Source organism: Simochromis diagramma, unplaced genomic scaffold (genome assembly GCF_900408965.1).
Source record: "Simochromis diagramma unplaced genomic scaffold, fSimDia1.1 OVJJ01000216.1, whole genome shotgun sequence".
Classification (NCBI taxonomy): Eukaryota; Metazoa; Chordata; class Actinopteri; order Cichliformes; family Cichlidae; genus Simochromis; species Simochromis diagramma.
Window position 1 is genome coordinate 10,731,804 of NW_024386883.1, and position 24,103 is coordinate 10,755,906.

At 36.9% G+C, this 24,103-nt stretch overlaps 1 protein-coding gene across 2 annotated transcripts in view; it reads right to left on the reverse strand.

Moving 5' to 3' along the window:
• LOC120733805 overlaps nt 1-24,103 on the reverse strand; it is a 53,871-nt gene continuing 29,768 nt past the window's right edge. The window contains exons 1-9 of one of the 2 annotated variants that reach the window (XM_040032237.1): nt 9,614-10,404; nt 9,374-9,434; nt 7,770-7,854; nt 7,539-7,596; nt 6,883-7,203; nt 6,282-6,548; nt 5,677-5,943; nt 4,987-5,118; nt 1-2,689 (exon numbers count right to left, since the gene is read on the reverse strand). In XM_040032237.1, coding sequence (XP_039888171.1) covers nt 2,589-2,689; nt 4,987-5,118; nt 5,677-5,943; nt 6,282-6,548; nt 6,883-7,203; nt 7,539-7,596; nt 7,770-7,854; nt 9,374-9,434; nt 9,614-9,641 — 1,320 coding nt within the window. In that variant the 5' untranslated portion in view covers nt 9,642-10,404 and the 3' untranslated portion in view covers nt 1-2,588. Of the gene's footprint in view, nt 2,690-4,986; nt 5,119-5,676; nt 5,944-6,281; nt 6,549-6,882; nt 7,204-7,538; nt 7,597-7,769; nt 7,855-9,373; nt 9,435-9,613; nt 10,405-24,103 lie in introns of those variants that run through there. The other variant, XM_040032239.1, reaches the window with a different exon arrangement.

The following is a 24,103-nucleotide window of genomic DNA, read 5'->3' on the forward strand; positions in this document are numbered from 1 at the left end:
GGCTGCCTGTTAGATACTGAACCCTCTAGATACTCCTGCTTCAGTTCTGTTAAGAATATGATGATGGAGAATTTTGTTTATTTTTTTTAAACAAAGATACTGTAATAGATACTTATGAAAACACAAAAATTGCATATCATATCATTTATCCCATGTAGTATGTGTGCCTGTGACTGCCTGACACCAACTGCACAAGGTAGCTGATGTCTTAAAATAGACTTAAGTCACTGCCACAGCGTGGCAGACAGCCTGAACCTGTGCTCTTCATCACTCACAAGATTAATGTCAACTGTTTACTTTGTTTTTTATGTCCTGCAATGTACATTTATCACTATAGTCTGCATCACAAACGTTTGTTGAAAAGGAGCAAAAGGAAGTATCAGTTAACATCCTGGTGTGAAAACCACATTACATTAAAGCCACAACTCTTTCCTTTTTCAGTGACTCTGCTACAGACACACTAATGTCTGAATGTTCTGAAGTACTGCGTGGCAGACAGCACGAACCGGATTTATGTCAAGAGATAAAGAAAAGTCTGTTCACACACATTCATGTATAAGCATTTGAGTGAAGCAAAACTCATATGTAAAACTGAGAGCCAGTAGAAAAATTGTGCAAGTTGCAACTGATGGCTTGTCTTTATTCTCAGCAGCTTCAGAAAAACATTCATTGTCTTATAAATAACACATTTCTGTGCACATAGTTACAGATTTATCTCCACGTTTACATATCAAACTCTTAAATCTGAGTGAATTTCACAAGATCTTGCAGATCACGTGCTCTGCATTTTATTGCTTTTAGTTAACTGTAAAAACTTTGGCTCCACCATGTGATGAGTGCTGATACTATGCGTTTTTACATTTACTACTAAAGGTTACAGCTTTTACTAGATCATCACAGAATTATCACTAATCACCAACTAATACACGTAAAGGAAAACACCAATTCTTTTTTCATGCAAGGTTATTACAGCGTTGTCCCTTTCTTCATTATGCTTGGCTTAAACGTAATGGTTTGTATGGTTGAGATACATACAGAGAATAAATGTAACACTTTGAGACAGATTTATGTAAAACATGAGGAGAGCACAGATTTTATTGTACTATTGTACAAATATTATTGGAAATCTAAATGTTGGTCAACAAGCTTCAAAGCATTTATTATCATTGCATTTGAAAATACAACAAAATTTTAATTGCATCACCAGGTTGCCGACCAAACGCACACAGTTATACGTGTCTCACAAAGTCCACTTACTGACTTTTTCATACATGTCAAGCATATAACATAAATTATTGATGGATTTATGTCACCTTACACAATATACTGAAACTATATTAAAATACTGCTTAGAAGAACTGCCTGCAGGGGAGTTTGTGCCCTTCATGTTTTTGTATTGTTGCTTGATGTCTCTGTTGGTTCTCAGTCATCCAAAACACAAGCCGAACAACCAAGCATATGCTGTGCAGTGCAGAGAGCTCTACACTGGAGAAGCCGCATAGCCACTCGACAAATACATGACAAAACATAGAGGAGCCACCACGACAGGTCAAGACTCAGCTGTACCTCTGCACCTAAAGGACAAAGTCACTCTTTCAGGGATGCCAATGTTCACATTTTGGACTGAAAAGACAGATGGTTGGTTTGAAAGAGGAGCAAAAGAGACCATCTATGTCCACTGTGAACAGCCACCTTTGAACAGAGCGAGCGGCTTATGACACCAACTGTCAGCTACCCACAATGCAGTCCTGAGATCCTTCAATAGGTCACATGATAGGGTAAAGGTCTTACAGTGGTTTCATCCAAAACCTTTGGTGGTAATGGCCCACGCCTTTTTACACACTATGGCTAATGTCATGTCGCAGATGATTAATAGTGGGTCAATGATCACCTCCTAAGGGATAGCCCCTACTAGGAGTTAGATAACTGGGACTTTCCACCTGATGAGAGGTAAAACGTCTTCAAAAAAATTGATCTCTTAATTCTCTACTATGATCAACAGCTGTGAACAAACAAGCCAGTGTTTTATGCATAATACAGTTTTTTCCCCCTTTCTCACTGACAACTGTGAAGCTTAGGTAATGTCACACGGTTTAGAAGTTTAGCAGCTCAGTGAAAACAGGATATAGTTTGTGGTTTTAATGTCATGACAACACAGGAAAAAGTAGCCCTGATGTTTTTATCTCAAACAAAATGCACAGCCCACGTCTGCTTAACACAACACAAGGAAAGCACCATCACTGATCAAAGCCTTTTATTTAATCTCCAAGGTTAAATGTTGGTTAGAACCTTTACAAGGCTGATGTAGTTTATTTAAATTATGTCAAATAAAATGTAGTTCAAATATAAAGCATTTATAAATAAGTATAAATAAGTATTTCATGTATATCAAATGCCTTCTAAATAACTTCCCCCCCCTTTATGTTTCCTTCAAAATTAATAATCCAGTGAGTACTTGTTAAATATGTTTACCTTCACGTTCACTGCAAAGATGGAATTGCTAAAGTGCCATAGTTTTATTAGACAGTTGACTGAAAGTCAACATGTTAGAGTTTAGGTTTCAGAATGTCAGACTGTTTAGGAGAACGTTAACTTTCATCTTGATTTGAAATAGGTGGTGTTTCTCTTGTTTCTCTTGCAAGCTGCTTCAGTCTAATATCTGAGTAGACAACGTCCTCTTCAGCTTCATCTGAAAGAAGTAGAAACAGAAAACTGTGTCTTGTGTAATCAAAAGACGCTGATGTTGTACATTGAAAACTTGTAACAAGAACGTTTTCACAAAGATTCACAATGACACAATATTTGTATTGTTTGCTCTGTACATCACCACAGTGGATTTCAAATCAAACAAAAACGTGTGATTGAAGGAAAGACTTCAGTTTTAATTAGCTTTAATTCAAGGCTTAAAAAAATAGACCTTCATTTTCAGAGGCTCAAAACTGGATATTTAGACAACTGATTAACAAGCTGCATTAAGGCCAAGTTCTGTTTCCTTTTTATTTGATGCAGACATCATATCTAAAATCATACAAAAGCTCTAAATTTGTAATTGAAGCTTTTTGTTGTACATTTTAAATGTGAGTATAAGGAAGAGTGCCCAAAAAGTAAATAAATAAATAAATCAGAAAGATGGTAAAGCATTTAGGAGTGGCCAAAGAACAACAACTTTGTACATTCTTAAAAACGTATAAGGTTGAGCTGCAGTGGCCATCCCAAATAAACCATTCTTCTCTCCAAGAGATATTCCCTGACGCCCCACCTTGATCCCATTTGTGATTTGTCACTTCAAAGAACACGTCCATGCTCTAAAGCTTGGAAACCCATTCAATGAAGCTCTCTATGCACTTTTCTTGAGCTAAGCTGAAGGCCAAATGAAGTTTGGAGGTCTGTAGCAACTGACTCTGTAGAAATGTTGGCAGCCTCTGCATACTGTGTCCCTGACCATTCACTGAGTGTGCTCAGTGGTGTTATAAGAAACTGGAAAGTGTAAAATCACAAACAGTTGAATGTGGAATATTTAGTGATGAGGAAATTTCACCACTGGACTTTTTGCACAGGTGACATCCTATCACGGTACCACACTGGAATTCCTGAGAGCTCCTTAGAGAGACCTAATCTTTCACAAATGTTTATAGAAGCAGTCACATGGCTAGATGTTTGATTTTATACACCTGTGACCATGGAAGTGACTGGAACACCCAAATTCAATTATTTGGATGAGTGAGTGAATATTTTTAGCAATATAGTGTATAAATTTACTCCAGTAAACACACTACCTACTCAACACCTCATGAGCTCCACATTATCTAAAGAAGTTAAGAACAGAAACAAATAATTGTATCACTGTCAAGGTCTACAATCAAGACCATTCAGTAATCAACCTTCCTGAGTGGAAATGGACAACATAACAAGTTCATTACAAGCTGCAAACCAATAGTTACACTCCAGCAGAGTAAGGTGAGGCTTGATCTAAAAAGAGCCTGCACGTTTCTGAAAGAAATTTTCTGGACAGATGAAACCAATATTAACTTGTATCAGAAGGGAGGAGGAATGTATGGGAAAGGAGTGAAATCGCTCATGAGCCCAAGGATACCAGACTGTATTACTAGGTGAAAGTAATGTTATGGGCAAATGGGTCAATCATGCTTGCTGATGATGTGACTGCTGATAGAAGTAGAATGATCATGAAGCAACCCCATCTCTGCCGGGATTCAACTATTAAATACATAATTAAATTGATAAGCTGCAAACTAGCAACACGTGGCTTGTGGCAACACAAGGAAAGAAAAAGTAGCATTGTAAGCTCTATGGGTTGTAGGCAGTCAAACTGCAAGATTGAATTAAATCATGTTAGTTTCTCCAGTAAAATTTTATTCCTTTGAAAACTGGAGACTGAAATAAAAAAAAAAATACTGGTGGTGGCCAGTGTTACCCTCAGTGTCCACGTAGAAAAAAGCCTATCATATCACTTTCAAAATCCCACGTCGCTTTGTTCTCACAAGCACATTCACAAGATTTTCAGAAAACTTGATCTCTGATTTTGAGGTCTATTTAACTGAGATTCGAACTCACCCAAGATTTTTTGTATGACTGTATGAATTTTGATACATTTGCTACGTTTCTTTATTCTCAAATTATCACATTCACAAACTTGGGTGTCCCGCCTGCCCATCTGCTTAACAGGGTGAAGACAATAACCCATCAGCCTTTTACAAATGAGGGGTAAATATTACTAAATATTTAATGAAAAACTTTTGTAAAATTCTTTGAATTAAAGGTGAAAGTCAGCATTTCAATCACATATTGACTGTTTGGGTTGAAATCAATTGTGGTCCTGTACAGAAGTTGCAACAAAGCTACAAAAATATCCTTTTGTCCAACAAATTATTGCCACTAACTGTTTTATAACAATTTAGCATATACTTCTGTGTGGTGATCATTGAGACAAAATTGATAAAGACAACACATTTAATATAAAAATCTTACCTTCATTAACAGTCATAATGCCAGCTGTGTTTTTGAATTTCCAGATACCAAGAAACACAGCCAGAATGAGTAGAATGGCAACAGCGCTTACTACCACAGCCACAGTCACAATGCAGTGGTCAGAAATATTACCTAGAAATTAAAACCATTAAGAAGAAATTACTGAAATAATGTAAATATAGTTTACTGGGCTACAATGTTCAATTCAATTCAATAAAACTTTATTGATCCCGAAGGTTGACCCCAAAGGAAATTGGGTTAAGGCTGCCGACCTTTTGCCAGGGCCATCTTACCCGTCTGACCATACATACATTACACTACATCACATGGGGAAGACAGGTCAGAGGGGTATAACAATGCAAAATGCACAACATGAGGAAAGACAAGGAGAAAAAAGAACCCCAGACTGCGCTCCAACAGGGAGATCAGTTTGAGAACAGAAAAAACACCTCAGACATGAGAAGCCAAGCAGGAAAGATAAGGGAGAGGGAGAAGGAGAAAGTGCGACCGGCTCCATCAAGAGCCAAGAGTCTTCAAGTCATACGTACTTCCAATTTATGCTTCAGCATTTAAAATAAATAAAATAAATCATTTAAAATGAGAAAACTCCTATAAATACCTATACTAAATAAAATAATAAAATAAATCACTATTTAAATATAACAGAATGTAATATTTTTTTTATATTACCTGCGCAGCTTATAAGGTGGATGATGGTTTGTTCTCTGCTTATATTGTTTTGGACGATACACATCAGCTTTCCCAGCAGCTGACCATGTAAACTGATAGAAACATTTGAAATGTTGCGGTTTTCTGCAATGCTGGGTTGGGTTTTAATCAACAAGTTATCATCCAAAAACAAGGTGAACTCTACTTCATCTCCTTCAGAGGAGCAGCTGACTGTCATCTGTTGTGGTGACAAACACATCTGCAAAACAGCTGGTTCTGACACAGGAGCTGAAAGACAAACATATAGTCACATATGGATGCAATACAAACTGCAATTTAACATCCACTGTCAGCTCTGCAGTGGTCGATATCTACAGACACTCTGTTTCTCTTCGTACCTGCTAAATTATTATTGTTTAAAAAAAACTGCATCTTGCAATTTTTGTGATCTTTGGGAGAATTTGTCAACATAGATATTTTTTAAAACAAAATCCTAAAACAGATCTATACTGCTTTTAAAAAAAAAACAACTTACAAGTTAGTAATGTTTTTGATTATCCAAAGATATATTTTAGCTTTACAATACATTTAACATGTTCATTTCTGTTACATATATGTCACACTACCTGTGCAGCTTGTAAGGTGGGTGATAGTTTGTTTTCTGCTGGCATTGTTTTGAGCAACACATGTCAGGTTTCCCATCTGCTGACCAGGTAAGTTGATGGTAACATTTGAAACACTGTTGTTTTCTGTACCGTTGGCTGTAGGCTGTATCAACAACTTATCATCCAAAGACAAAATGAGCTCTACTTCCTCTCCTTCAGAGAAACAGCTGACTGTCATCTGTTTTGGTGACAAACACATCTGCATAACAGCTGGTTCTGACACAGGAGCTGAAAAAAACAAACATATAGTCACATATAGACACAGTATCAACTGCAATATGACATTCACTGCTACTCTAAGGAGTGTAAATACATATCAATACAGGCTTTATGTAAGTGCTTACTCATAGCTTACTTATATGAAATGTGTGCACAAAATGAATGATAATTTGATAACTCTCTTATAATATATAACCAGCAATAAGAACAACGATAAATACAAACTGTTCATGTAACTACCTGCTTTTTAAATTTCCAGTTTTAGCATTTTTTAGCACATTTTGACATGTACATTGTTATTACACAGATGTTATTCAATAAGTCAATAAGTTGTTGGTCTTACCGAGTATATGTAGATGGATGTTAACTGTGTGCAATAACACACCGTCAGTAGAACTGTGTGTTTCCATGTTGTACTCTCCAGAGTCATGTTTTGTTGCTTTTTCGAGCTTCAATGTTCCATTTGGGAAAAATATAGTACGATTCTTGTATTTTTCATTGAGACGAATTAATGTATCATTTATTAAGGTTAAAATATTTTCTGTACTCTTTTTAAAGCTTGTCTTCATATGTGGTTTAGTAGGTAGGTAAAAAACGAGTGGTTCTCCTAAAACTCCAAAACACGTCTGGGGTCCAGGTTCAGTTAGATTGCATTCTGAAGACCCTGGTAAGAAAATGAATAAACAAATGTATACTAAGAGGGAAATAATAACTATCATTTATTTGCACTAAATAAATGAAAACCATAAACTTTGTATATATGTAACCAATTAATTGTTACTGACAAAATTCATGTGTATGAAACTTGAGTAATACTATTAATGGCACCGTTATCTGATGTACAGCACTATATCAAACAGAAATGTTCTCTCACCAGACTAAGCAATAAATCATCTAAGTAATAACAAATAATAAGATAAAACATTAAAATGTTTAATGTGGATTAACAATATGGATTCATTTTGTTCTTCTACGTACTGTTTACTGGCTGAAGCGTACCTTGTGCCACAGCGGTCATTGCTGGAGTTGCGATGATGATGTAGATCAAAATCATCTTCTGTTTGGACAGAATCAGATTATTTTGCATGTGTAGTGTACTATCAAACGTGTGGATTATCTACATAATGAATCAATAGAAACTGTTCTTACTTTGGAAAATAATGCAACAACTACTGACATACTAGACATTTTTCCTTTTTAACTAATGTCGCCATGACAGCAGTCACTCACCATATTTAAAATAAGATGTCTTCTTACTCTCTGGCATGTGAATTCACCACTGGCACCTGGATGGTATATTTCTGGTCTTTTTTCCCTTTCATGAAGAAAATGGAGGAAGACATTATTTGCATCCATCACAACCAGAGCACGAGACTCACTGTAAATATTAAATCATTTGGTACACTACATTACTCTGTTTGTGTTGGGGACCCGATCCTTGGGGTGGACCAATTTTTTGTGTGTGGGGTTTAAAAGCCACCAAGGCACGGTGTTTAGAAAAAATGCGTCTCAGCTGTTCTGATGCTCCTGACACATACGGGATCACTATGGGTTTTTGCTTAGGCAGCAGTTGTCTCCTGGATTGGCTAGAGCTTTCTTTAGGTGCCTTACCAGCTTTGACAAATGTCCAGGTGGGATGACCACATTTACTAAGGGCCTTCTTGATGTGATGTTCTTCTGCCTCCCTGGCCGCTGTGTCTGTGGGGATGGTGTTGGCTCTATGTTGTAGCGTCCTGATGACACCCACTTTATGCTCCAGTGGATGATGAGAGTCAAACCTTAAATACTGATCCGTATGCGTAGGTTTACGGTACACATCAGCTTTTAGATGTCCCCCATTACTGATGGAAATCTGACAGTCTAAGAAGGCTAACCTGCCAATTTTCATATCCCCACTGGTGAATTTGATGTGTCGGTCCACCAAGTTAATGTTATCCATGAATTGTGGTATGTTCTGGGACGTTCCAGGGTAAAGCCCTCTTTTCCACTTCTTCCATGTACAAACTGGCCATGATGGGTGAAACTGGGGAACCCATGACCCACCCATGTTTCTGCCTGTAGTACTGACCCTTGTATGTGAAATAGGTGGAATTAAGATACAGTTCCAAAAGCAAACACACTTGGTCGAAGCTGAGAGTGGAAATGACCTCCCAGTCCATTGTTCCTTCAGTGGTGCCGGTTTCAGTCATTATGCTAATGTACTGTTTATAAGATTGGGGCAACCTACAGTCAGCTGAGACTAAAGTCACTTGGATGAGTGACAAACGTTTCTCCCACTGAAAACGCTACGTCCAGATGAACAGAATCAACTTTTGGGGATTTACTTACTTGGATGATTGAGCATGCTTTAAGACGATGTACGACGTTTAGTTAAAGTTCTGTGTGCATATGTGTGGGTTGTACCTGTATGTCAGATATTTTCTAAAAATACCATTTTTTTGTTGGAAGCACTCACAGTATAAGACTTCCCATTACTTTAACAAGTCTAGTAACTCTCATTTTAATTGTTATATTAATTGTTATATGGCTGATCAAACAAATTATAACTATCAATGAATATTTTGCAGCAATAATTACATGTGAAAACAGTTTTCAAATTGCTACTTTAAGCTTAAATTTTACTGTTGTCGTCAACACATCAGCACTATTTATGACATATTTCTCTGAACTGTGGACACCAAAGCTATGGTGACCAATCAAAAGGGTTTCATAACATTTTTTGTATTATCTAGTATTTTTTACAATCATAATCAATCAATCAATGTTTACATTTTTTAGATTGTTTTTATAGTACAGTAATTTCACCGATGAGAATTAAGTTTAGCATTACTTACCAGCAACTGCAGTTCTTCTCTGTGGCGGCAGTTATGACGGGCTTTGGGCTGCTGTGTTTGTCTTGTGGTTTGGACAGAAATGAGTAAGCATGTATTTAAAGTCATGTTAGTCTTACTCAAGCATTTAGTGTCTCAACATACTTGTCTTTACTTATACAAACATGTTAGTAGTTAGACAAATTAGAGTATCACTAGTCATGTTTGAGCTGCTATGTGGATGGAAAGAGTATCTTTACTTACAGTTACTAAGTGTAGCCCAGAAAATCATCTCAGGGTTAAACTGTTGATAATAGAAGAGAATCTTTTAAGGTGTGTTTTGCAATATATGCAAAAAGACAGCATTGAAGGTTCCTTTAAATCATGGAAATGTCCCATTATATTACTATAGCATCACAAAAGTTTAGATAAGTTAATTCATCAAGACACCCAACACAGATAATCCCATGTTCTACTCTCACTAGACTGACTGTGATACCGCATGCTTCTCTGAATCTCTGTAAACATACCAATGAAGCACTATATGCCTTTAAAAGGATTTTATTCTCACGTCCTGTGAACTCATCAACATGGTCTACAGCAAGTATCGGTTGACACCCTAATGTGGGATGCTAAAACTATGTTAGGCTAAAACCACAGCTCTTTCCATTTTAAATTTGTTGCAGATGCACTGAATGATTGAAGTTTATATTTAAAGATACAAAGAAAGTGTACTAGTACACCCACACAAAGTGTGAGAGAGAGGGGTACAATATCATATAAACTGCAGGGAGAGAAATGTGATTATAATATATTAAGGTTAGTTAAATGATCTGGTATAAAAGTAATAGAATAATGTTCGTGTATTAAGAGTGGTTTATACTTTGGAGACATTACTTCACAAAGACACAGTGAAGCTCCTTCTGATCGTCTCTATACTTGTCCATCAACACCCTGAAAACAAACACTGTATCAGTAGCACTCTTTCTTGGCATTAAGCTATACTGCTGCTCACTCGTCACTTTCTCTCTTATTAACCTAGCTTCAAAACTTTCCTTTCTGCTTTATATGTATGCAACTAGCACTTGCAGTATACTAAGCAGCTGGTGGCTAAAATCACTGGTACTGGCGCCACCTGGTGGTGAGCCTGTAATGCTTCATCCCAGGGTTAATATTAACAGACAGTCTGTTAAAAGAAGCTGTAACTCAGGAGTTTTCGGTCTTTTCAGTGCTTTGAGAAGAACACATGTCAGTTGTAAATCATTCATTTCTATGCATGCATCAGAGTCAACACATTTACGTTTATATTTGAGAACATTTTACACATTTACAAAGCTTTCACAAATCTCTGTTTAAATTTCGATATTTGTTTACACATTTACAAATCTGATCTCTCACATATGGTTGTAAATAGGAAAACATGGATTGAGGTACAAATACACAACTATCCACTCAAATTTACAAAACAATTACTGCAGTAATCGCCTATACAATCACAATTAAACAAGATCTTGCAGGTGTTCTGCATTTTATTGCTTCTGGATATTTGTAAATAACACAGGATTCATGAGGTGAGTGCTGATTCATGCATTACTTGCAACTCAAAACTTGTTTCTCACCATAAGTATTTTTACTTTTACTACTAAAGTTTACAGATTTTACCAGAATATGACAGAACAACCACTAATCACACACTAGTGTATTCTACTGCTGTGCCACTGAGAGCATCCTCACTGGATCCATCACCACTTGGTATGGCAACAGCACCGCCTACAATCGCAAAGCTCTCCAGAGAGTGGTGCGGCGTTCCGAAAAGATAATTGGAGGTGAGCTTCCCTCCCTCCAGCACATCTACAAGAAGCAGTGCCTGAGGAAAGCGGAGAGGATCATCAAAGACTCCAGTCACCCCAGTCACATACTGTTCAAACTACTTCAGTCCAGCAGGAGGTACGACAGTATCTGGTCCCGAACCAGCAGACTGAGGGACAGCTTTTTCTATCAGGCCATCAGACTGCTCAACACTGACCACTAACATTTCATAGACACTTCACTGTCACTTACCGAAACTTTGACACTTATGCACTCCATATTGCACATAAATGCCATTTCTTTTGCACAATATTCATACTGCTGACTTCTCTATATGTTATATATATGTATATATACACACGCATACATATATATTTGGTATACATATTTAATAATTTTCATACATTCTTATATTTGTACATATATTTATTCTTAAAATTCTCATATTCCTATTCTTATACTTTGCTTTGTTTCTTATTTTTCTTGTTTTTTGCACACCACTGTTGTTTGTGAAGCTTGGACACAAGAATTTCTCTCGCATGTGCTGTACCAGTGTGCCAATAATGTGATGTGACAATAAAAGTGATTTGATTTGATTATAAAAGAAAACAATAATTCTTGTTCACAAGTTACAGGGTGAGTTTATTACACTCTTGTCTCTTTCCACTTTATGTCTGGCTTTGGTTTATAGTTTGTACTGCAAAACACAGAAAATAAATGCAACATTTTGAGAATGTTGGGATTAATACTGGGATTAATAAAGTATGCTGATTGAGAAGGAATTGTGTGGAACACGAGGAAAACACGTTTTATTATACTTTCAAAATGTCACATGACCACAAAACATGACATATAATACTGAGACTCTAAGCTGCAGGCAAAAAGCTGTATGCACTGAGAATACATGACTAAAATAACAAACCGTAACAGGAGAAGTATTTCTAGAGTGAGCCTTTCATGTTTTTTGTATTGTTACATAATAAGTGGGCATTTTGATATCTGCTATGATTCCTAATAGTAATATCAGGCCAGTGTTACGCAAGATACATGTATAGTATACACTTTCTCAGCGTGTGCTGTGCAACTAAGTTGGGTTTCATTGTTTTACAGTCATGACAGACACTGTGAATATTAGCTAAAATGTTTAAGCTATGAGATGATGGTTGATGCTTGACTCAGCTGTTGTCTTAGAGAGGCACAGCTCACCTTTGCTGTTATCTGCTATATATACAAAGCACAGCACAAGAAAAGCACAAACACTAATGACCACAGCTTTTTAAATCTCCAGTGTTATATGTAAGATGTTGGTGAGAGCTTCTAACTGAAACTGCTAACTTGGCATGAACAGGTTTAAGACTGGTGCTAGGTCAGAATGTATTAGGGGCAAGCTAACTTGCATCTTGATTTGAACGTGGTGTTGCTTTTCTTGTACGCTGTTTCACTTTAACATCTGAGTAGATGATGTCATCTTCAGCATCATCTGAAAGACATAGAAACAGAAAATGATTTTTAGGTAGTCAAAAGATTTTACAATTATGTATGAAAGACTTGTAACAATAATGTTAGGATACTGTCAGATTCAGGTAGTTTGTGCTATGTGCACCACTGCAATGGATTCTGGAAGAAACAACCAAAATATGATTGAATTCCAGACTTAGGGAATTTAACAAAAGTGTTGCATTAGCTGTTTATGAGTTGGATCTATTGAACCCTGATGTTAGATTGCATCCCAAAGACCCAAATTGATGCAGGCCATCAAAACTTTAGGAGAACTTTAGAAGTCAGTAAACTGGTACATTCTTTAAAAAAAGGATTTCACTTGTTGGCTCAGCAATGCCATTCTTCTTCTTGCCATGCATACCTCCACCTCAGAGGCTCTTTGAGACCCCTCATGTAATCCCACCCCCACCTTGACCTCCTTCCTCACACTACACTACTGTCTCACTGTCTTCATACTTGTCCTGCACCACCCTCATATAGTTCTTGGACACTCTTCTTCCTCATATAGTGCCCTGTTTTCTCTTCTCCACCCAGGCACAGTGCAACTCCTTCTGGCCTTCTCTATACTTCTCTATCAAAACTGTCTCATTAACATATGACTCTCTCATCCCTCCTTAACCTAATGTTAAAAAAACCTTCCCACAGCTTCAGGGAATGGTTCAGTCTGTTTTGCAAGCATCTTCCCTGTATCTTGTATCATATCTTCACAGGTATGTAATCTGGAGTTCAACGCTTCCGTACAGATCCTTTGCACTTCCTTCTTCACTATCTTCACTCCATTTGAGGCCTTCCTCTCTGAAGATGGTCCTTAAAATACTCACTGTAACTTACTGCACATCCTTTCCAGCTCATTTTTTTTAAAATAACAAGTCAATACAAGGCACTTCCTCCTTCTTCAGTATCCAGCCTCACATACACGTCAGTTTAAGCCTTTTTCCTTTGTCACCTCTCTCTTCGCTGTACACTAGATGCCAAGTGCTCCTGACCTTTTGACTTTTTCTTTCCCAGCCTTGTACTTTCTGGTGCTTACTCATTCCAACACCAAATCTCCTTGTCTTCTTCCCTCTGTTCATTAATTAAACCAAATACCATCTTGGCAGTCTTCCTCACCACCACAGACTGTATTTCAATCACATATTGATTACTTTATTTAAAATACATTGTTGTGGTATACAGAGACAAAACAACAAAAACTGTGTCTTTGGGAAACAAGCCATGGCTCTAACTGTAAGGTGAATAACTTACTTAACTAGATGAATTTCATGTTTTCCAAAATTATTTTCAGGAATGTCGAGACACCTGCATTGTTTTATATTAATTTGGGAAGTGATTGCGTAATTATAGTGTGGTACTCAATGAGACTGAACTGACAAAGGCAGTAGAGTTAATTTAACATGTACAGCAAATCTTACCTTCATTAACAGTCATGATACCAGTTGTGTTTTTGAAATGCAGAGTACCAAAGAACATAGCCAAAATAAGCAGAATGGCAACACCTCCAACCACAGCCACAGTCACAACGCAGAGGGAAGACTTAGTACCTAGAAAATAAAATCATTAAGAAGAATATATTGAGATAATACATTCTTGTAGATGAAGATATAGTTTAAAGGGCTACAATTACCTCAAGTCACACATACAGTTAGGTCCATATATATTTGGACATTGACACAAGTTTTGTTTTTTTACCTGTTTACTAAAACACTTCCAATTAGAGTTATATGATGGACATAGACAGAATTTGTAGACACTCAGCTTGTATTTGAGGTTATACACATACAAATTGGATGGAGGGTTTAAGAGTTTCAGCTCCTTAACATGTGCCACCTTTTTTTTAAAGGGACCAAAAGTAAATGGACAACTGACTCGAAGATTATTTCTTGGGCAAGTGTGGGCAATTCCTTTGTTATGTCATTATCAATTAAGAAGATAAAAGGACTGAAGTTGATCTGAGGTGTGGTGCTTGCATTTGGAAGATTTCACTGTAAACAGACAACAAAATAAGCTCTCCATGCAGCTCAAAAGCTGCCAGCTGAGAAAAGAGAAAAAAAAAACATCCGAGAAATCACTACAGAGGCAAAATCTACAGTTTGGCAGATTTGTTCAACCTACTGAATTAAAGCTGAAAGTCTGTACTTTAACTGCATCAGAGCTGTTTAATTTAAAATTCATTGTGGGGTTAGGGTTTACTTCTATTTATGCTTCAAACTCTAAAACCTCTTTAGCAATGATATTTATTATTATTATTATTAGTAGTAGTAGTAAACACTAAACAAAAGAACTTAAAAAAAAATCAACTGTAATACCTGAACAGCCTGTAAGATGAATGGTGGTTTGTTCTCTGCTGACATTGTTTTGGACAATCATACACATCAGCTTTCCCATCAGTTGCCCATGTAAGCTCATGGTAGCATTTGAAATGCTCTGTTTTTCTGGACTATTTGCTCGTGTCTGTATCAGCACGTTAGTGTCCAAAGAGAAAATGAACTCCAGGTCATATTGTTCAGAGGAGCAGCTGACTGTCAGGCGGTCTGGTGACAACACAAACACACAGTCACATATAGATGCAACAACAATTATAATATGTCATTGACAGCTCTACAACCTGTTATCTGTTTCTAAAGCCTTTATATACATACTTATGTTTGAAATATGTATGAATATGAACACTAATTTGATTTGATTATAATTGGAAGTCTTTTATAATATATAACTGCCAATTATAACAAAATAAAATAACATGTATTAAATACTATAATTATAATCCTGAAACTCGTATGTACCTGCAAAACTGACTAAAAAAAACCTGCAGGTTTTGAATTTTGTGACCTTTCAGACATAAAGTCCTCAGTTTGAAAAAGTTATTTTTCCCTCTGTTTTTAGCTTCATAACACATTCTGACATTTACTTTAGTATTGCACATACGTTATTTGAAGACAGTGATTGTTTGGTTTTACCTAGTATATCCAGATAGATGTGAACTGTGTGCAATAACACACCATCAGTAGAATTGTATTGTTCCATCGTGTACTCTCCAGAGTCATTTTTTGTTGCTTTTGTTAGATTGAATATTCCATTTCCAAAGAATGTACGACTCTTGAAGTTTTCATTTATATTAACTAATGAATTATTTTTTAATCTTAAAATGACATCTTTATTCTTTGTCAAGCTTGTCCTTGTATACGGAATAGTAGGTAAGTAAAAAATGAGTGGTTCTCCTAAAAATCCAAAACACGTCGGGGGTCGAGGTTCAGTTAGATTGCATTTCAATAACCCTGATGAAAAAATTAAGAAAAGGAGAAATTAACCATTGTCATTCATTTTTACTACAGTGAAAACCATATACTTTGAATATTATACATTTCAAATGGTTTATTTTTACAGTTACTAACACATCTCATATCCCTGAAATGACTTGTTAATGACTATTTCAATGCAACAACTAATGAAACCATTATCTAATGTAATGTTATACAGCATTTATATATATATATAGTTATGTATGCTTTTATGACATCAGACCACACAATGAATAATACAATCAAATATTTAAATGCTTTTGTGAATTAATTGAAAAGCTGTATGAATTTTTTTATCTACATAAATAATTGAAGCGTACCTTGTGCCACAGCAATGATTGCTGGAGCTGTGACAATCATGTAGATCAAAATCATTTTCTGTTGAGATACAATTAGAATATTGTTTCTACTGCACATATGACATAACACAACTAATATGTGTTTCCAAAATAGAAGGAAAGAACATGAGGACATAAGAAGTTGTAAAAAGATTTCTTGCATGAATTTTCAAGGTTGTTTTTTTTTTAATATATTTTAGAATTCTTTGTTGTTTTTTCGAAGTACAGTTGCTTCACTACATTTTTTGAGACATAAGTTTAGCACTACTGACCTGCAGCAGAAGTCCTTCTCTGTGGCAGCAGGGTGGGACAAGCTATGGTGTTTTGGTTTGGACAGAAATAAGTAAGCATCTATTTAAAGTCACTGATGTCATACTAAGGCACTTAGTGTTGTATCATATTTTTTTCTGTACTTGTACAAATATGTACATATACTGTAGTAGCTGGCTAATTTAGAGCTATACGTTTTTTTAAATATGCATTTTCAAGCTGCTGTATTGAGTACAAGTTTAGAGGCACAGAAATCATCTCCAGATTAAACTGTTAATAATAATTCACAGGAAAGACTGTTCAAAGGTACGTTTTACACTACGTACAAAGCAAGATCTGATATCCTGTGTTAGTATTGTTCCTACGTCTTCATAACAAGATTGGTCCAAGATCAGCATTGCAACTGACCAGTGCTGTCAGTGTTGTCTGAGCATTTATTTAGCATTATATAATGCTGCTCCTCCAAACAATATAAATCTGACTGTCTGACATTGCAGGCTAAAAAGTCAGAATGGTCCACAAAGTCTGGATCTTTGTAGACATACCATTAAATTACTTATCCATTTTTCTTTTTCATTTACGCTCTTGCAATGTAGATGATGTCAACATACACCGCATTATGAGAGTTTGTGAAAAGAGTTAACTCCTTAATGTGGGATGTTAAAACCAGATTACGCTAAAACCACAGCGCTTTCTATTTTAAGTGGCTCAGCTGAAGATACACTAACTGACTCGTGTATATTTTAAGACACAAAGAAAGAACAAAAAAGAAAAGTAAAAGAAGTAAAACTTGAGAGAAAAAGCTCTGGTAGTTCAGGGAGTTCTTATAAATTTGCATACCATGTCAGTAGAGTGGGACTGGAGTCTTTGCGGTCTGATTTTGGCCCCAGGCCCAAGTTCCAGTTTGGGACTTTGGCCCCATCATGTGGCCAGTACGGATCATTACATTATTTGCAATTCAACTCTTGTGTTTCACATCAAGGGTTTTTACAATCAGGCAGTCCTGCCTGTGCTCCTGAACAATAACAGTTAACTACACATTGTTAAGTTGTCTTGCTGCAACTGAAGAATTAAAACAAAACAAATGCTGTGTGTGTAACAGCGCAACAAAACGTTACCTGTCCTTTTACTAACTGCTTAAGTAGTGATGGTTATTAGCCGCTAGCTAACTGGGTGAGGGTGTCGTGAGTCTGTAGCTCTGCCCACCATTTTGGGGAACATATTTTGTTTTAAAGTAAGTTACAGGGCTTTTCCCCTGCCTTTCTGGTGGGCTTGTATTTCACTTAAACTATCTAATATGCATATCCACATAATCATGGATTGTTATAATTATGATGTTAAAAAAACCCACACACTGTATTTTAAAGGAAAATAGCTTACAAAACAGATTATATTCGATTTACCTTTTAAATATGACAAAAATGCTGATTTTACAGTTGCGAAATTATTGTATCGCTAGAGTTTAAACATTTAATAAGCTTTCTGCCTTGCTCTGTATCTCACTGTACAACTGTATACTGACAATAAAGGCATTCCATTCTATTCTATGATGCAAACCTTTCTCCATAGTATATACAGTATTTTGGAGAAGTTATAAAATTTCACTGTGTGTGTGTGTCTGTGTGCGCATGTTTTATGTGTATAGATTCTTTTCTTACATTCCTACCCTACCATGACAACCCCTTTCTTTTGCCTTTCTAATATTCCGGTTTCAGTTTAGTTCCCACAGTTTTTTTCATCTACCATATGGACTTTTTAAATGTCTACAGTCAACACAGCCCTGTCCTCCAGCACTTTGTACCCCATCAGGTGCATTGCACTGTCCCCACCTGGTGACAGTAATATGATATGATCAGATTCCATATTAGATTCTTGATGAATGTGGGTTGTTATTATTCAGCCCGATTCTATGTGGACCTTTTTTTTTTACTTCAAAAATCTGTTACAATTACTGCTAAAGGTTACAGATGTTTTAGGCAGGTGCCTAGTTTAGTTTAAATAACTAAACTAGGCACCTGCACCCTTGTCATTTTATTGATTTGAATACTTTTAGCACTAATTATTGGAACACAAAATTTGTTTGGTAAGCTCATTGACCCTTGACCTACATACACAGGTAAATCCAAACATGAGAAAGGGTATTTAAGGTGGCCAATTGCAAGTGTTTCTCCTCTTTGTATCTTTTCTGAAGAGTGGCAACATGGGAGCTTCAAAAAAACTCTAAAATGACCTGAAAACAAAGTTTTTTCAAGATCACGGTTTAGGGGAAGGATACAAAAAGCTATCTCTGAGATTTCAGCTGTCAGTTTCCACTGTGAGGAACATAGTGAGGAAATGGAAGACGACAGGCACAGTTCTAGTTAAAGCCCAAAGTGGCAGGTCAAGAAAAATACTCAACCCACAGACCAGCTCATAATCTACAACATAATCTTACTGCAGATGGTGTCACTGTGCATCGTTCAACTATTCAGCGCACTTTGCAGAAGGAGATGCTGTATGAGAGAGTAATGCAGAAGAAGCCTTTTCTGCACACATGCCACAAACAGAGTCGCTTGAGGTGTGATTAAGCACATTTGGACAAGCCAGCTTCATTTTGAAATAAGGTGCTGTGGACTGATGAAACTAAAATTGAGTTATTTGGACATAACAACAGACAGTATGCATTCTAAGAAAAACACACGCTACCCACAGTAAAATGTGGTGGCAGTTCCATCATGCTGTGGGGCTGTGTGGCCAGTGCAGGTACTGGGAATCTTGTTAAAGTTGAAGGTTGCATGGATTCCAGTCAATATCAGGAGACTCTTGAGAACAATGTTCAAGAATCAGTGACCAAGTTGAAGTTGCTCTGGGGCTGGATATTTCAACAAGACAAGTACCCTAAGCACTGGCATTCATGTGGAGCAACAAAACACCCTTATGTTTGAACCTGTTCACTTTGGCCAAACTGTTGTTTGCGCAGTCCAGTAAGGGAACACCATTCGGGTTCAGATCAGGTGGTCCTAATCATGCCTCTCCATGTCTCACTGTCGTTGTCCATGTGAGTGTTGAAGTCCCCCAGTAAGAGTATCCAGGTGCAGCACCCTTGAGCACCCCTCCCAAGAACTCCAAGAAGGCTGAGTATTCTGAACTGTTAACTGCCATAGGTCTAGGCTGCTGGGGGATTCTTATGATGTGCTGAGTGTTTCTTCTTCAGTCACCTTTTTAACTCACATTTTCACTCCAAACGCTCATTGCAGATAGCCGCCCCTCCCTGAAGCCTGGTTCTGCTGGGGGTTTCTTCCTGTTAAAAGGAAGTTTTGGGGTTTTCTCTGATTTCTTTCTATTATTGTAGGATATTTACCTTACCATATAAAGTGCCTTAAGGCAACTGTTGTTGTGATTTGGCACTATATAAATTATATATAAAAACTTAAATGAATTGAACTGAATAAGTGCATATGGCACCAGGACACCCTAGGTCACAGGTTGTTGCTCGATTTTTTTAATCGTATCCATGATCTGCGACCATATGTTCTGGACACTTGGGTAAAGAGAAGGGGTGAGCAATTGTGAGATTATAATATTATCTTATGCCATGTTATGCCCCTAATTAAGGATTGTGAAGCTATTATGTAGTTTTAGTTTGCATTATTCTCCTGAATTAGAAGAAGGTGATAACGATTACATTTGTTAAACTGATTTGCATTACATTAGACTGCTGATTTATTGTGAATGAATGATATTGTTTTATGATGCATTATACTGCTGAGTTATAAGAAATACTGTTTTCAGAGAGTCAGGACCTTGCTTTTTCTGATAGTAGAGGAGACAGAGCACATTCCACGGGAGCTTCACTCCCGCCGTTGTTAAAGGCAGACAAAATAGGGAGCCAAGGCCATAAGTCAGGCTCGCTAGGAGTTAGGAAAATGTGAATGTTTAGGCTTTTACGACTAGGTGGGTCAACAGTGGCTATAAGAGTTTGAGTAATGCTCCACCATTTGGAGATCAATGCTGTCTGTGTGCAGTGTTCATCTCCCCACGCGTGTGTTCATTAAAATCATTGTTTGACCGAAGCTCTTCTGGATCATTATTGTTTTTGTGCTCACCCTCAATATCTGAACCCGTAACACTGTCAACTGATCACCAACTGGTGGTGAGTTGAATCAGGTGGTGGGGTAGGATGCTAAATAGTGAGGGTATGCTGTGAACGTGTAGTAGAGGCCCTGGTTCGCAAGAGCTTCAACATCCATTTCCAGCAGAGCTTCTGATTTGACCATGTTCAGCAACTCTATTGCGGAGGCTGCTGCACTGAGCTGTGGCTGCAATGTGGCTGGCCTACTGGGTGAGGTTTTCCAGGTATGCCCCATCAGGAGGAGGCCCTGGGGCAGATCCAGGACATGCTGGAGAGATTATATCTCTGAGCTGGCCTGGGAACCTCTCGGTGTTCCCCCAGATTAGCTGGAGGAGGTGGCTTGGTTGAAGGAGGTCTGGGCTTCCCTGCTTAGGCTACTGCCCCCATGACCTGGGCCATATTAACCAGAAGAAAATGCATGGATGTTCTGTATCCCTTTGTGTTTATGTTAATCCATCATTTATAAAGAATAAATGTGTTACATATTAGATGATTATATAAAGGTTTATTTAGCAAGCCTAAACCTGATGGTAACCTTTGAAACAATGGATTTCTCAGCTGTCCAGTTGCTCATTGATTGGTCTTTGCTTTGTATCAGAAAGTGATTGTCCAGAGTCAAAATTAATTGTACTTCATCTCCCTCAGAGAAGCAGCTGACATTCATCTGTTCTGGTGGCCAGCATGTTTGAGACAGTGCTGGCTTTGACACTGGAGCTGAAAGATTTATATAAAAGATGCTGAATAAATAAATAAATAAAACAAGTTCCTGAGGAACTATTCTTTTTTTAAATCAGAAAAGCAATGAGAATTATTTAATAATTTAAGTTGTCTCTTAGCTATTTACATTGTTATTAAATCCTGTTAAAATGTAAAACTATTAATTTGTTTGTCTTATTCTTGAATTTTTATTCAATTTTCCACTTTTCTGTTTAAATATTAATTCACAGTACATTGTACATGCATGTTTTCAATATCTTCTAAAACAACAAAATAATTATTTTTAACCTAATAATTAATTATTTTACAAATTATTCTTCAGTAGTAACCGCAAGTACGCTGCTGTAGTTGCTGATACAAATTAAAGCTTAGACATCATTAGGTTTCATTTCTGAAATTTGTTTATCTTAAGTCATACTTTTTGACCTTTTTTACAATGTGTGCATTCTGTTTTGTTAATAGCATAACCTAAAAAGAAAAAACCTGAGCTAGAACAAAATCTTGATTTTAAAAAATAAACAAGCAAATAAATAAATAAATAAATAATAAGTTACTGTGTACTTTTAAATACACTTTAACATTTTTCAGCAATCTTCCATAAGGATCGAATTCCTCTAACAGCTAATATCCTGAGTGTTTCTTCATAGCTTTACCTAACTTAAGTGTTCCGTTGTTTATGCTTTGTGACTGATCCGCAAATTCCTTATTTAATTTTATTTTCCCCTGATGATTTGTGGTTAAAATCCTGTGTTTGTCATCCTTCATGATTAAAAGTGAAGAGTTAGCTTTGAATGGCAGATGAAAAATTAGCAGCTGTCCTGCAGCTCCGACACAATGATGGTTTCCAGGAGATTTTTCAAAAAAGGCATACAATTGAATCTAAAAGCAACAAAAAAGAAATTTTTAATATTTTTTAAAACGTTTACACCAACTGGAAAACATTATTCATTATATAAAATTATTTTCCATCCCATCCATTTTCTTTGGCTTGTATAATTCAGGGTAGCAGCGGGGACAGGAGCCTATTTCAAGTGCCAAGGGGCAAGATACATCCTTAATTTTCTATATATAAAAAACAAATTCTTGTAAATTTAAAATTAAAGTTTCTCCAAGATGATTTCTATCTTTACTGTAATTTATATTTTAAAAGTCAATGTTTTAAATGTTATTTTTATTAGTGCAAATGATTGCCTTCTGCCGCAGTCTCAATCAGTGTGTCTTTATTGAAACCCAGGTAATATATCTTACTTTACAGTGAATACCTTTTGCCAAAGCCGTTGTTGTCAGAACTGCAATACTCATGTAGAAGGAATTCATTGTTTCTATTAGGGGTGGGCGATATAAACAATATACGATAGAAACGATATAAATTTGGCCAACGATAGAGATTTTGACTATACCGCTCTACCACAATAGCGCATGTTGATGATGTCATCAAGCTGCGCCTGTTTTGGTCGAAAGCATTGCAGCGGCTACAACCATTATCATCTGCAAATGATTGCGTGCGACAGTCATAGCAAAGAGATGAAGCACTTTTGAAATATGGGGAAAGCCAAAAACTGCGCTTCCTCCACTTCCGTAACATTGATTCATTAATGTTGAATTCTCTCGCAGCTGCTCTATGTTGCAGTATATTAATAACTAACCTCGTATTGTGGATGAATAATCTCAGTTGTTCTCCTGATTGAAGTTTGGCCCGTGTATAGCATCCTGCTATGTGATTGCATTTGTCCCTAACCACCAGAATCCCTCACATTAACTTTTATCGAGTGGAAAAAAAGTTGGCGTTCATCCTCCAGTTTCACTGTGCTAATGTTATGCAACATTGCTGTGTCACTAGCAATCACGTAGCACAACATTATATACCAGGTAGTCCAACTTCAGTAACCCTGCAAACGTCACTGCTGTTTAGTTTTCTGTCTTCATTTATGTTGGAAGTGGTAGCAGAGCTGTACGTTTGAATTAGTTTCAAAAATCTCTCAGTCAGAACATGCTATATCATGTTTAGGTGGAAACTAGCGAGCTAACTTCCTGTTAACTTCTAACTCCATTAAATTTAATAAATTCTGTTTTCATGGATGCCTGGATGTTAAACTTAATTGTTACACCTGGTAAAGCAGCAACGCTAATGATTTTATTAAAGATGAAAGAATTTAGACTGTTTTTAACTCTCAGTGTTCATTTGACTTTGGGACCTGAAGCGGACGGAGTTTTGGACCCAGATTACTCCGCGAAGCTCCTCACTACGGCAGCCGTAATGCACTGACAATCCATCAAGCAGTGCGGCTTACCAAAGTTGTACTAAAACATTTTTTAACAGATTTCTGCACGCCCAAATCGGTTCGAGGTCAGTAAGCACAACCAGAATTCATACATAAGGCACACTCTCGATTTTTGAGAAAATTAAATAATTAATAATATATATCGTTACCGCAGGTGCTTCAATTATACCGCGATATGGATTTTAGGCCATATCGCCCAGCCCTAGTTTCTATAACACAGCAGTAAAAATTTGATTACTGGCAGTAATTCTCTTACTTTGAAGTCTAGTTCTTAAGTTATTTTCGTGTGCCTTGGTGTTTAGCACAGTCTTCATGTCTTTTGTTTTGTTCCCCCAGTCAGTTGTGTCTCATGTCATTCCTGCCCCTGTGGCCGTGTTCTAGTTGGAGTTTTGTGAACATTTTGAGTTTTGAGAACATGAGATATGTGG